This window comes from Mauremys mutica, chromosome 2 (assembly GCF_020497125.1).
Source record: "Mauremys mutica isolate MM-2020 ecotype Southern chromosome 2, ASM2049712v1, whole genome shotgun sequence".
Taxonomy (NCBI): Eukaryota; Metazoa; Chordata; order Testudines; family Geoemydidae; genus Mauremys; species Mauremys mutica.
The window spans coordinates 114053772-114068069 of record NC_059073.1 but is presented as its reverse complement, the minus strand read 5'-3'; the positions used below and the strand labels follow the sequence as shown (position 1 = coordinate 114068069).

The 14298-nt window shown below is 45.9% G+C and overlaps 1 protein-coding gene across 10 annotated transcripts in view; it reads left to right on the top strand.

Annotated features, from left to right (window-relative positions):
- The window catches only part of ATXN1 (ataxin 1), a 291406-nt gene extending 277489 nt beyond the window's left edge, over positions 1-13917 (top strand). For 9 of the 10 annotated variants that reach the window (XM_045008279.1, XM_045008280.1, XM_045008285.1 and 6 more), the window contains one exon: positions 11204-13917. In XM_045008279.1, the coding sequence (XP_044864214.1) occupies positions 11204-11734 (531 nt within the window). In that variant the 3' untranslated portion in view covers positions 11735-13917. The remainder of the gene's footprint in view (positions 1-11203) is intronic. The other variant, XM_045008288.1, reaches the window with a different exon arrangement.
- The last annotated feature ends 381 nt before the right edge of the window (positions 13918-14298 follow it).

Below are 14298 nucleotides of genomic sequence, written 5' to 3'. Positions count from 1 at the left end.
GACCAATAGAAATAGAAGCGAAGAAGGAAAGATATAGAGACGAGGTAGTAAAATCAAAGAGAACTAATAGACTAGTAGATTCAAAGTCAGTTGGTTGATCCACATCTAGATATGCACTGTACAGCCAGCAGCTTCCAGGTCATCACAAGCTACTGGGTCCTCAGCACTGTTGAAAACCAAGCCACTTACTTAGTTCCTTGTATATAACCTTGAAAACCTTGGCTCTGGAATACTTTCTATATTATGAAGTAGCAGTGGTTGGTATATACCATCTATAATTCATTGATTCATAGAGTTTAAGGCCAGAAGGGACCATTATGATTATCTAGTCTGACCTCCTGCATAACACAAGTCATAATCCATTGATAGATGTTGGTTACACGTACTGTTTTTGTTGTTGTTTGTAATTCTTATTGACAGACTGCTCTAGAAAGTATCCTCAGACCTCTCAGCAGCATTTTGGATAGACTAGCGAGGAGAGAAGTGGAGATTACCAAGCAATATGCTGGTGTTGGGGCAGCTGGAATAGAACAAAGGGCATTTTTGGAGATAATGGAACAGGAGAAGCAAGATTTGGGGGAGGGTTTACATGTGAAAGGAGAAGGAAGGAGGGTTTAGAGTGACAGCTCTCTCTCTGCATCACACTTGGGAACAGCTGTTATCAATACAGTGCCATAAATTAGATTGTATATCTGCAAATCTCAAACCATTGTACAAAGAGGGTAAGTATCATTATACTTATTATTCAAATGGAGAACAGGCACAGAGAGGTTAACTGACCTGTACAAGGTCGCCCAGCAGGTCAGTGGCAAAGCTGGGAATAAAACACACATCTCTTCTCTCTCTATCCTGTGCCCCAGCCATGCTAGTCTTCCTATAAACATTCATTTGGTTGACATTCAGGAAGATACCAGAGTTGTTCTTTGAATAGTGCCACTGTTGGTGCTCTACTTCAGGTGTGCGTGTGCTCTGGTAGCAGTGTCTGTTCTGCTGGCACATGCACCCTACACATCCTCCTGCCCCATACAGAGGCTATATAGGGCTGGATGGGTGAACCATCCTCAGTTCCTCCTCAACCATCTTTGGCCAGAGATGTAGTCTAGCATGTGACTGTTTGCTTTGTACCTGTTTCATCTTTTTATTAGTGTTTTAGCTTTGTAGTTAGCTCTTAGTAGTAGTAGGCTTAGTACCTTACAGTTGGAACATTTGTTCCACTTTTGTTTTCATTAAATAAATAAATAGTACATTTTTGTTTTTTTTTCTTTTTCCCCTATTGAGGGGTTGGAACAATTTTTCTTCCGTCGGGGATGCTGGGCTACCCGGGATTTAAACAGCGCCTCTCTTGTCAAGAAGTAATCCCTGCTAGTGATGGGCACTCCCACTGCATTTGTTGCTTGGGAGACTCTGCCATTCCCAGCAAGTGTAAAATTTGCTCTTCTTTTAAAGTAAGATCCAGTAAAAACAGGGAAATTAAGTATAGATTATTAATGATGGAACCGGCTTTGGACCCAGGTACAGAGAAATTCCCTGTACAGGGACCCTCCATGTCTGTCTCATCATCGTCGAGATCACAGTCACCAAGAACTTCCAAGGGGAAGACAGCACTAAAACCCCATCTCCAACACTGTGCTTGACTGAGGTACCGATAACCATACTACCAATACTAAGAGCATCCCATTCCAAGCTTAAAAAAGGAGATAAGCCAAGCAAAACTTGGGCCCTGAGACGAGTGCTAGTGAGGCTCCGAGTACTTCGGGTACCATGAAGCATGTTAAGACTTCACCTAAGTGCCAAGCGGTAAATGGCTTGGTACCGAAGACTGCTACTACAAAGAGACCAGCTTCAATGGAATGCTCAGTCTTGTTGGCACCCATGTCAATGCCTTGCACAACAGCCTCTGCAACAATTCTGGTACCACAGGATTTCCAGTACCCAAAAAGACCTTACAGTACCGAATGAGCTTGAGTCTCCACTCCTTGCAAATTCTGGACGTCTCTCGGTGCCAAGGTTGCATGGGTCACTGACTGCTTATGTTTCTGGGAGACCTGCTTCTCCATTTTCAACTGTCCATGAGGAGGGATTGTCACCTCCGATACAATATGTGGAGGAGCTGCAATTTATTCCAGGAGATGTATTTCCCCATTGCAGATGCAACAGAGGCAGGACACCAGACCCTTGCCCTCCAACACTTGGGATGACCAGTGTTGGATTCCTCCCCCCATGGCTTATGGTCTCCCTCATTGGCCTAACTGGGATCCATGGGCAATGTACTGCCAGCAATTTTGAGGGACCTCAACTCAGTCCCACAGGGAACACAGAAGACCTCATTCTCCAGTACCGTCCTCCCCTCCTCCCCATTCTGAGCTGGAGCAAACCTTTGAGGAGCAAGAGGCAAGGGCAAATAGGAAGGTTATCCCCCTCACAAACATCTCGTCATCACTGGATGAGACAGTCATGCCACCAGCGCCATCATTAGCTGATGACTTTAGACAATTCCAAGACCTGATGAAGCCCTGCAAATTCCCCTGGAAGAAGTCCAGGATTCCTATCACAAGCTCCTGGATGCATTGCACACCTCTACCTCAGCGTGGATGACACTGCCAATTAAAAAAACCCTCTTGGAGCCAGCCAAGTTCATTTGGCAAACTCCAGCAGTGGCTCTCTTTACATGCAAAAGGACAAATTTAAAAAACCCAAAACCCTATATCCAGGCCAGGAATTCTGATCTTTTATTTTCTCATCCAGCACCAAACTCTTGTCATGGACTCAGTCAATGGAAGGGGCAGGCAGCAATACCCCAAAAGCCACCCCTTATGATAAGGAATAGAAATGTCTGGACCTGTTTGGTCAAAGAGCTATTTGTCAGCAACACTTCAGGATAGCTAACCACCAAGAGCTGATGTCAGAATCTGACTACCTGAACTACGAGACGTTTAATGCTTCTATTGATCGTTTACCACAGGAACATTGAGAACAGTTCAGCGCCATAATAAAGGAAGGTCAACTTTTGGCAAAAACTGCACTGCAGGCTTCACTCAATGCAGTGGACACTGCAGCTAGGTCTATTTCCGCTGCAGTAGTGATGAGACGAGCTTCCTGGTTTCAGTTGTCTGGGTTTCCATGTGAGATACAATTGACCCTGGAAGATTTACCTTTTGATGGCCAGAAGCTTTTTCGCAGATTCCACAGATGACGGGTTTCATACCCTAAAAGACTCGAGAGCAACACTTAAGTCTTTAGGGAGATGCACACCTGCAAATACAAGGATGTTTAGCAGGTGTCAGTTGACACAAAGATCCCATCCTGCTCAATTTTCCACCTTCCCTAGCCACCGGGACCACAGGCTAAGAGGTTGAGGTTGTTTTTAAAAAAAAAATCACTTTCACCTACCCCAGCTGCTTCATCTCAGTCTTCAACATTGGTCAATCATCAGTTTTGATGGTTTGGTCACGTCCAGACCACCCAATGGCCAGATTTAATCAGCTGCACAACACAACCTCCCTTCCTCAATTTGGACACCGCCTCTCTCTATTTCATCAAGCATGGGAGGCTGTAACATTAGACGGATGTGTATTGAAGGCCATTACTTAGGGTTATACTATCCAATTTATGTCCACTCTGTCCTTCTAACCTCCTTCTCCATTTCTCTTTAGGGACACCTCATGAGCAATTGCAGACACACAAGATCTCATCACTCCTCCTAAGTCTGGGACCCATATAGCCAATCCCACTTCAGCACAGAGGGGAAGGGTTCTATTCAAGATATTTTCTGATACCCAAGAAAAAATGAGGGTTGGAGGCTGCGACTAGGTCTTAGGCCATTGAACAAGCATGTCAGACATCTGAAATTCAAGATGGTGTCCCTAGCAGCTATAATTCCCTCCCTGGAATTCCCTCCCTCAAAGACTTCCGCATAGCGATTCAGCCTTCTAACAAAAGATTTCTTCGTTTCACTCTCAATCATAATTATTACCAGTACCGGGTCCTACTCTTCAGCCAATTATCCTCTCCAAGGGTGTTTTAGAGTCATAGAGGTCATAGTTGCCTACCTCAGTTGTCTAGGATAGGCTTTCTTTCCCTACCTCAACAGTTGGCTCCTCAAGGGTTGGTCATATCAGGAGATATGGTTGACAGTTTGAACTACAACTTCACTAATCCGGAGTCTAGGCCTGCTGATAAAACTAGAGAAATTCATTTTGACCTCTACACAAGAAATTCTCTTAATAGGAGTGCTTCTAGATTTGATAATAGGCAGAGCTTATCTCCTTCTCGACGGGTTCCCTGCTCTAAAGACACTTATACAAAGAACATAGCTCATCCCTTAAGTTCCAGCAAGGACATGTCTGCAACTACTGGGACACATGGCAGCTTGTGTTTTTGTGACACAAAATGTCAGGTTGCATCTTCAATGTCTCCAGGGGTGGCTAAGGACTGTTCATGTACCCAAGAAACACAGTCTAAACAAGCAGGTATCTGTACCCATTAAGGTCATACAGTCACTCAACTGGTGAATGAATCCATCCAAAATTTGTGCAGTAATCCTGTTCAACCAGAATCCCCCTACAGTCATATTAACATTGGACACTTCCCTCTTGGGATGGGGAACACATTTGGGTCCTCACGCAGTCCAAGGGGAATGGCCAACAGGAACAGCACTTGCACATCAATCTGTTGGAACTAAGAGTGGTCAGAAATGCTTTCCTCCACTTTCTTCCTCTACTCAAAAACAAGTCCACCAGTATCATGACAGACAACATATCAATTGTCAGGGCAGATCACATTCCACCTCACTCTGCACTGAAGTGATAAATGTGTGGAACTGGTGCATAGCCAATCGGATAGTCATCTCAGCTTCTTACCTTGCGGGTATACAAAACACCATGGCAGATGAATCAAGGAGATAGTTCTCCCTAAATTATGAATAGGAGTTGGGCTCTTGAGTCCTCAGCAAAATATTCTTAGTTTGTGTATTTCCAGAGGTCGACCTTTTTGCTATCGCAGCCAACAAAAAAGGCAGGAAATTCTTTTCCAGAGGAGGGCTCAATTACCAATCTCTAGGAGTTGCTTTCCTCATTACATGGGCAAAGGGTCTTTTCTGTGCATGTCCTCCAACTCCATTGCTCTTAAGGTCCTTATCAAAAATCAGACAAGACCGAGCCAAAGTCATTTTGATTGCACCAACTTGGCCAAGATAAGTTTGGTTTCCTTGTTTCATCAGACTCATCTTTTGCCCTCCATGGCGGCTCCCAAATAAACCTTGACTTGTCTCACGATGTGGGTCAGGTACTTCACCCCAATCTGAACATCCTGCAACAACAAGTTTTGTTCCTCAATAGACCACATGTTCAGCAGAAGTACAAAAGATACTGTTAAAAGAATCAACTAGACATACCTTCAGAAATGGAGACGATATAACCTTTGGTGTAACTGGCACCATCTTTCTCCTATTCAGTCATCTCTTTCCTCAGTCTTGGATTGCCTATTGGAATTGAAATATCCAGGCCTTTCTGTGAGTTCCAGCAAGGTTTCCCTAGCAGCAATAACAGCTTCTTCTTCGAGTGATTGCTCCTATGCATTCCAGTTAGGTGTGCGCGTGCCGTGTGCACGGCTCGTCGGAAGATTTTTACCCTAGCAACACTCGGTGGGTCGGCTGGGCGCCCCCTGGAGTGGCGCCATTATAGCGCTAGATATATACCCCAGCCGACCCGTCCGCTCCTCAGTTCCTTCTTACCGCCCGTGACGGTCGTTGGAACAGTGGAGTGCTTAGTTGACCTCCACAGCCCTAGCTTTCACTGTTTTCTATTTCATACTTGTTGTATATAGTTCTTAAATAGTTAGATTAGTTTAAACAGTTTGTTGTATTTAGTGTTAGTTAGGGGAAATCGAGGGGCTTAGCCCTTCTTTTTCCCAACCCGGTGCGGGCTCATGCCCAAGGCACCGGGATTTAAGCCGTGCTCAGCCTGCCAGCGGCCTATGCCAATTGGAGACCCTCACGACTCCTGCCTGCGGTGCTTAGGAGAGTCTCATCTTACCAATAAGTGCCGCATTTGCAAGTCCTTTAAGCCAAGGACAAAGAAGGAGCGGGACTTTCGTTTGAAGCAGCTCCTGATGGAGTCGGCACTTAGCCCTGCGGTGCCGACACCAGCTGCTCCACAGACCTCTTCGGTGCGGAGCGCTCCAGCGGTTCCTGGCCGTTCCGGTACCGAGGCCATGAAGAAGCAGCAGCCGGCACCGGCACCCCGGCACCGTTCCCTCTCTCCCTCGAGGAAACGTAAGCCAGTGCAGACGTCCTCCAAGGTCTCTGCACCAGGACCTATCGCCCAACCACCGGCACCGGCGCCCCCGGCACCGACTCCGGCAGCGCATAAACAATGCGCTGTACCCTTGACTCCGGCACCGCAAGGGCCGTCGAGTCCGGTACCCCCTTGCTCCCCGGTGCATACCGCGGTCGAGCTCGCTTTCCTGTCGACTCCGGAAACCTTTTCGACGGCGAGAGAGCTGATAGCATTGACGGAGCCAACGCATACTCCACATCAACGTCCGGGAACTGCGAGCGGTTCGCTTGGCGTGCCAGACCTTTCGCTCCCAACTCCAAGGTCGCTGCATGTCCGTCCTCACAGACAACACGACAGCGATGTTCTACATCAACAAGCAGGGCGGAGCACGTTCCTCCTGGCTTTGCACGGAAGCGATGCAATTGTGGGACTTTTGCATAGCCCACTCCATCCATCTAGTAGCATCGTTTCTCCCGGGAGTGCAGAACACACTGGCAGACCGCCTCAGCCGGTCTTTCCTCTCCCACGAGTGGTCGCTTCGTCCCGATGTGGTGCATTCAATTTTCCAGAGGTGGGGTTTTCCCTGGATAGACCTTTTTGCCTCCAGGGAGAACAGGAAATGCCATCTGTTCTGCTCTTACCAGGGCAGCTCCCAGGGCTCCCTCTCGGATGCATTCCTCCTCTCGTGGAAGGATCGCCTGCTGTATGCCTTCCCTCCGTTCCCCCTCGTACACCGGGTACTGCTCAAGCTCCGGAGGGACAGGGCCCACCTCATTCTCATTGCTCCGGCATGGCCGAGACAGCATTGGTACACCCTGCTGTTCGACCTCTCAGTGGCGGATCCTATTCCCCTCCCGTTATGGCCGGACCTCATAACGCAGGACTTCGGCAGGCTTCGCCACCCGGACCTGCAGTCCCTCCACCTGACGGCTTGGCTCCTGCATGGCTAACCCGAGCAGAGCGGGACTGTTCTGCTGCAGTGCAGCAGGTGCTGCTAGAGAGCAGAAAACCTTCCACTCGGTCGACCTACCTCGCTAAGTGGAAGCGTTTCACGCTCTGGTGCAGTCAGAAAGATCTCAACCCTCTCCTGATCCCTATTCCCAAGATCCTGGACTATCTCTGGTCCCTCAAGGAGCAAGGCCTCGCGATCTCCTCCTTGAAAGTGCACCTGGCGGCAATTTCCGCCTTTAGGCCCAGCATAGGGGAACATTCCATCTTCTCCAATCACATGGTTTCCCGTTTTCTAAAGGGACTAGAACGCTTATACCCTCCGGTACGGCGCCCAACTCCTACCTGGGATTTGAACTTGGTCTTAGCCAAGCTTATGGGAGCCCCCTTTGAGCCCTTGGCCACGTGTTCCCTTCTCTACTTGTCCTGGAAAACGGCCTTCCTCGTCGCGATTACTTCGGCGCAACGGGTCTCTGAGCTTCGTGCCCTAACGGCTGACCCGCCGTATACTATCTTCCATAAGGACAAGGTGCAGCTTCGCCACACCCCGCATTCTTACGTAAGGTGGTGTCGGCTTTCCATGTGAACCAGGACATCTTCCTCCCGGTCTTCTTCCCGAAGCCGCACGCATCTCGTAGGGAGCAGCAGCTTCATAGCCTCGAGGTGCGTAGGGCCCTCGCTTTTTACATAGAGCGTACGAAGCCTTTCCGCCGGTCGCCTCAGCTCTTTGTGGCGGTAGCAGATTGCATGAAGGGCATGCCAGTCTCTTCCCAGCGGATTTCAGCCTGGGTGACGTCATGTATCAAGACATGCTACGAGCTCCCTCAGGTTCCGGCTGGTCATCTCTCCACTCACTCTACAAGAGCGCAAGCCTCTTCTGCCGCCTTCTTGGCCCATGTCCCCATTCAAGACATCTGTCGGGCGGCGACCTGGTCTTCCGTTCACACCTTTGCTTCCCACTACGCACTGGTGCAACAGTCCAGAGATGATGCAGCCTTCGGCTCAGCAGTCTTACACCCTGCCACGACTCACTCCGACCCCACCGCCTAGGTAAGGCTTGGGAATCACCTAACTGGAATGCATAGGAGCAATCACTCGAAGAAGAAAAGACGGTTACTCACTGTTGTAACTGTTGTTCTTCGAGATGTGTTGCTCCTATCCATTCCAGACCTGCCCTCCTTCCCCACTGTCAGAGTAGCCGGCAAGAAGGAACTGAGGAGCGGATGGGTCGGCTGGGGTATATATCTAGCGCTATAGCGGCGCCACTCCAGGGGGTGCCCAGCCGACCCACCGAGTGTTGCTAGGGTAAAAATCTTCCGACGAGCCGTGCACGCGGTGCGCGCACACCTAACTGGAATGAATAGGAGCAACACATCTCAAAGAACAACAGTTACAACGGTGAGTAGCCGTCTTTTTCCGTGTGCCAGTACAAGGTTTCTCAGTATTTGCTCATCTGACTGCAATGAAATTCCAGAAGGACTTATCTATCTTTTTCTGCAAATTAGAGACCCTACATTGCTTTGGGATCTCAACCAGTTTTTTAACCCCATTTCATGAAACAACTCCTTGAGCCATTAGCTATGTGCTTGCTGCTACATCTGTCTATGAAAACTGCCTTCTTGGTGACCATCATTTCTTCTTGAAGGGTTAGGGAGATATGGGCTCTAATGGCAGATTCTCCCTTGTTCCCCAAGGAGAAGGTATTTTTATGACTTCATCCAAAGTTCTTACCTAAGGTTTCCTCTCAATTTCTCAATATCAACCAAACTAGTCACCTTCCATTTTTTCCCTAAACCACGTCAGTTTGCTTTTCCTACACTAGATATTAAGCAAGTGTTAGCCTTTTTCTTGGACAGGACTAGGCCATTCAGGAAGACCCCGAGACTCTTTTTGTTTCTGTTGCAGATAGCACTAAGGGAATGCCTATCAACACTCAAAGACTTTCCAAACAGATTATTGCCTGCTGTGGCTTTGCTGAGGTTACACCTCCCCTAAAAGCGACTGCATGCTCTACTAGATCACAGTCTATATCAGTAGCTCTACTCAAAGATGTTCCAGTTAATGAAATCTGCAGGGCTCCAACCTGGTCCTTGGTGCACACGTTTTCTGACCATTGTGCCCTAATTCACACTGCAAGATCAGATGTAGTATTAGGCAGTGCAGTTATTTCTTCAGTGGTGGAACCTTTCCAAAACTCCCATCTCCTTAAAGGCAGCAAAGAATCCTGTGGCACCTTATAGACAGACGTTTTGCAGCATGAGCTTTCGTGGGTGAATACCCACTTCTTCGGATGCAAGTGGTGGAAATTTCCTGGGGCAGGTATATATAAGCAAGCAAGAAGCAAGCTAGAGATAACGAGGTTAGTTCAATCAGGGAGGATGAGGCCCTGTTCTAGCAGTTGAGGTGTGAAGACCAAGGGAGGAGAAACTGGTTCTGTAGTTGGCAAGCCATTCACAGTCTTTGTTTAATCCTGAGCTGATGGTGTCAAATTTGCAGATGAACTGAAGCTCAGCAGTTTCTCTTTGAAGTCTGGTCCTGAAGTTTTTTTGCTGCAGGATGGCCACCTTAAGATCTGCTATTGTGTGGCCAGGGAGGTTGAAGTGTTCTCCTACAGGTTTTTGTATATTGCCATTCCTAATATCTGATTTGTGTCCATTTATCCTTTTCCATAGAGACTGTCCAGTTTGGCCGATGTACATAGCAGAGGGGCATTGCTGGCATATGATGGCTTATATTACATTGGTGGACGTGCAGGTGAATGAACCGGTGATGGTGTGGCACATCTGGTTAGGTCCTGTGATGGTGTTGCTGGTGTAGATATGTGGGCAGAGTTGGCATCGAGGTTTGTTGCATGGATTGCTTCCTGAGCTAGAGTTACTATGGTGCGGTGTGCAGTTACTGGTGAGAATATGCTTCAGGTTGGCAGGTTGTCTGTGGGCAAGGACTGGCCTGCCACCCAAGGCCTGTGAAAGTGTGGGATCATTGTCCACGATGGGTTGTAGATCCCTGATGATGCGTTGGAGGGGTTTTAGCTGGGGACTGTATGTGATGGCCAGTGGAGTCCTGTTGGTTTCTTTCTTGGGTTTGTCTTGCAGTAGGAGGCTTCTGGGTACACGTCTGGCTCTGTTGATCTGTTTCCTTAAAGGTTACTGCTCGGGAGTCACCTAAAGTGGAGCACCCACAGGGACACTGACTTGAAGAAGAAGTTACTCACCTTGTGCAGTAACTGGAATTCTTTCAGAGGTGTCTCCTGATGGGTGCTCTTCTATCTGCCCTCCTCCCTCTGCTTCAGAACTGCCTCTGTGGCTTTACAGTAGAGAAGGAACTGAGGGCAGCTTGCCCACACAACCCTGTAATAGCCTCGGTACTGGGCACGAGGATGTGTAGGGCACATGTACTAGCAGAACAAGCATTGTGACCAGAATGCTTCGATCAAAAGTGCAGCGGCGCATGCACACCTAAAGCGGAGCACTCACAGGGACACCCATCTTGAAGAACTCCAGTTAGTGCACAAGGTGAGGGTTAAGGTAAATGTGAATGGCAGGCTATATAAAATACATGCACAGTGAATAAAAGATTAATAAATGGTATCTGAACTGTTTACGCCCAAGCTTCATTGCATGTTGTTGAGCAGATGATAAAGATAAGGCTCAAACTCTGTTGTGGTTTTGTGCTGTAGATTGGCCAGTGTCAGAGGACTTGTTTGTCCTTGTTAAAAGGGCATTAACATTAAGTTTAATGTCCAATGTAGTGACATTACAGACTAACACGGCTGCTACTCTGAAATCCATCATTATGGATACCAAATAAGCTTTTACAGTGCACATATTTATCAGTCTCTCCAGCTAAAACTAAAGAGCTGACCTTAACTGTATGTGTGCTGAGCACATACTATAATGGATCAAAGTTTTCATATTCATGTTCTCTCTCTCTCTCTCTCTCCCTCTTTTTCTCTCTGTCATTTTCTTCTGTTTCTACAGGTCAGCGTTGAAGTCTTGGTTGAATACCCTTTTTTTGTATTTGGACAAGGCTGGTCGTCCTGCTGCCCTGAGAGAACCAGCCACCTCTTTGATTTGCCATGCTCCAAACTCTCAGTTGGGGATGTCTGCATATCGCTTACTCTCAAGAATCTGAAGAATGGCTCTATTAAAAAGGGCCAGCCCATGGATTCAGCTAGTATCTTGCTGAAGCACTCAAAGAATGACAGTCTAGCTGGAAGTAGACACAGGTATGTGGAGCAGGAAAATGGTATTAATCAGGGAAGTGTACAGATGTTATCTGAGAATGGTGAACTGAAGTTTCTGGACAAAATAGGATTGCCTGCAGCACCTTTGTTCACCAAAACAGAACCCAGCAAGCCCACGGCGACGAGGAAGAGGAGGTGGTCGGCCCCTGAAACACGGAAACTAGAGAAATCAGAAGAGGAACCACCTTTGACTCTTCCCAAGCCTTCTTTTATTCCTCAGGAGGTTAAAATTTGCATTGAAGGTCGATCTAACGTAGGCAAGTAAAGGCTGTTTGGGGAAAGGAAATTAGGCTATCCCTTGTCATTTTTATCCAGATTACTGTACTGTAGACTAAATAACCCAGTATTTACATGTTATCATCTTATTTTAGGTTTATGTTATAACCTTGTTGTTATAGTTGCAGCTGGTATTATGCAGGAGACAGGTGCATATGTTTTTCCACAAGTGTTTTGTCAGTGACTAGGTTTATTGAGAGCTACAGAAGGGGCAGTATCTGCTTCACGCACCCTTAGTGGAAATGAATGTGTTGTCATGGCTCCTGTTTTCTGTCACCTAGTGTAGAGCAGACTCCAGCTGTTCTTTTTTCTGTGAGGTGACAGAAGGGAACTGTAGCAGAGATAAACTGTGCTGCATGCATTGTGTGTGTTTCAGTCCCAAGGAGGGATTGCAGCTCCCTGGCTGGGTTGTTAGGAGGTTCTCTTGCGCCAAGAGAATGCTAAGAACCCAACACACACACATTATTAAAAAAGGATCAGACAGTCTTTGACACATTTCACAATCAAATCAACTCTTAGTCAAGGCTCTACAGTATATATATTTTCCCCCATGGGGTCCGACTGCACTGAATTTTATTCATAAAGTGACTGCCATGCAAATGTTTCTTTTCGGCTTGCTAGTGCAGTTCCATTGCCAGAGTGTAACATTCAGTAAGGTTCTACGCTTGCATTGTTACACTGCTAGTTTTTAATTAATGACATAGCCAGGGTGAGGGAAGCATAAAGTTCATTGAGTCCCCTAGCTAAGGGGAAACTCCTGGTTCTGTGCAGTGTTAGATAAATTAATCAGGTTATGCCATTGACATTTGCTTCCACAAGGTAGACATGTACTGCCCCTTTGAGAGCACAGACATAAATTGTTTGCATTTAGGTTGCAAATCTTTGTCTTTAACTCTAGTACTGTTTTTAGTTCATGACGATGGACAACTGGTGCCACTTTTTTTCAAAATTCAGTGTGACACAAGGAATCGGACGTTGAAGATGAACATAGAATGTCTTTAAGCACTTAAAATGCTGTTCACGCTTTCTTGTCGAGCATCCTGGTCTAACACTCAATAAGTACTGTATCTCACTTTAATCTGTTTGAGGGGAAAAAAAGAATCTATTCAACACTGTTAACTACATATAACTATGTAGAGTTTTCTCACAAGCAAGATGTTGGAAATTTTAATGTGGTTTCAAAGGGATGAATGTGAATTATTGAACTAGTATGTGACAGTCATTGTCCACAAAGGACTACTTAATAGGAGGCACTTTTAAAACTTTAATGCTTGAGAAAGAGTTAAAGGCATATGCGAGCTGACAGATAATAAAAGAATACGAGAGAGGAAAAAGGAAAGAGGAAAAAAATTATTGTCCAGTGTTTTTGAAAAAGATGGACTTTAAAGAATCTTGCAATTTGCACATCTTGAGTTTATCATTTGTGTGGTATTCCTGCAGTTTTTACCTAATAATGTTGTGGGGGAAGGGAGGGGGACTGAGAGAGCATAAACAAATGTAGCAATTATTTACTAACCTGCCTAAGCTCTAGGCCATTTTATAGAGTTATGTTCCTTTTAAAGTTCATTTTTGATCTTTCTGCCATATCTGTTGCAAAGAACCAGGTCCTAGCAGGACAACTCGGAGAATTTTTCTTCACATACATTGAGAGAGTTTTCCAGAAAAGACATCTCTATACATAAGCAGGATTTTATTAAAAAAAGAAACTATTATTATTTTATTATTATTATTATTTGTTGTTTTAATGACATTTTCCAGTTGAAATACAATCTTGATTTCAGAGTTTGGTACAAAACAGTAAGAGGGAATGGGGGTTAAGTCTTTTTTTGTTCCCAGTAATCTGAAACAAAGGTAGGGCCGGATCCTTAGAGGTGCTGTGCACCTCTGGTTCCTGTCAACGGGAGGTGCAAGTACTTAGCACTTCAGGTGTGAGCTGAAGCCCGTTGCATTCAATCCCATTGGTTTCAGTGGACTTTGGATTAGCCCTCCGTGATTAAGCCTTTATAATACTATGACTTTTGTTCTGTAATGGAGTTTGCATCCTTCAAGTACTTTTGAAGAAGCTGTACTAATAGGGAGAAGTAGGCTATAAAAGTTCTTGATTAGAGATACAGTATCTAAAATGAACAAATTCCTTAAAAATCTCATTTTCCCACTCCTAAAATACTGTATTTCCAGCTCCTTTATTTACAAAAAATCTGGAAAACCCCCTCCCCAGCTTTTTGGTTCTCTTATTCGTTACTTGAAATTTAGCTCACACCAGAACTAATTGTTTTTTTTATACCATTTTCTGCGGTGCACCAAAAACATTTAAATAAGTTTAAAATAGCTTGAAACTTTTCTTGAATTTCCTTGAATTTCATTAACCTCTCGGCAGGCTACCAAACAGCTGAGCAGGTTCATTCTCACGGTCACACTGCTTATCTAGTGCTGTACTTTTTTTTAACGTTTCTGCTCAGAGGACTTGCTTAATCTTCCATATACTCCGCTCAGGGCACTTGCAATTTATTGTTGTTTTGTTTGTTTTGTTTTTTGTTATGTTTTAACCTTTGA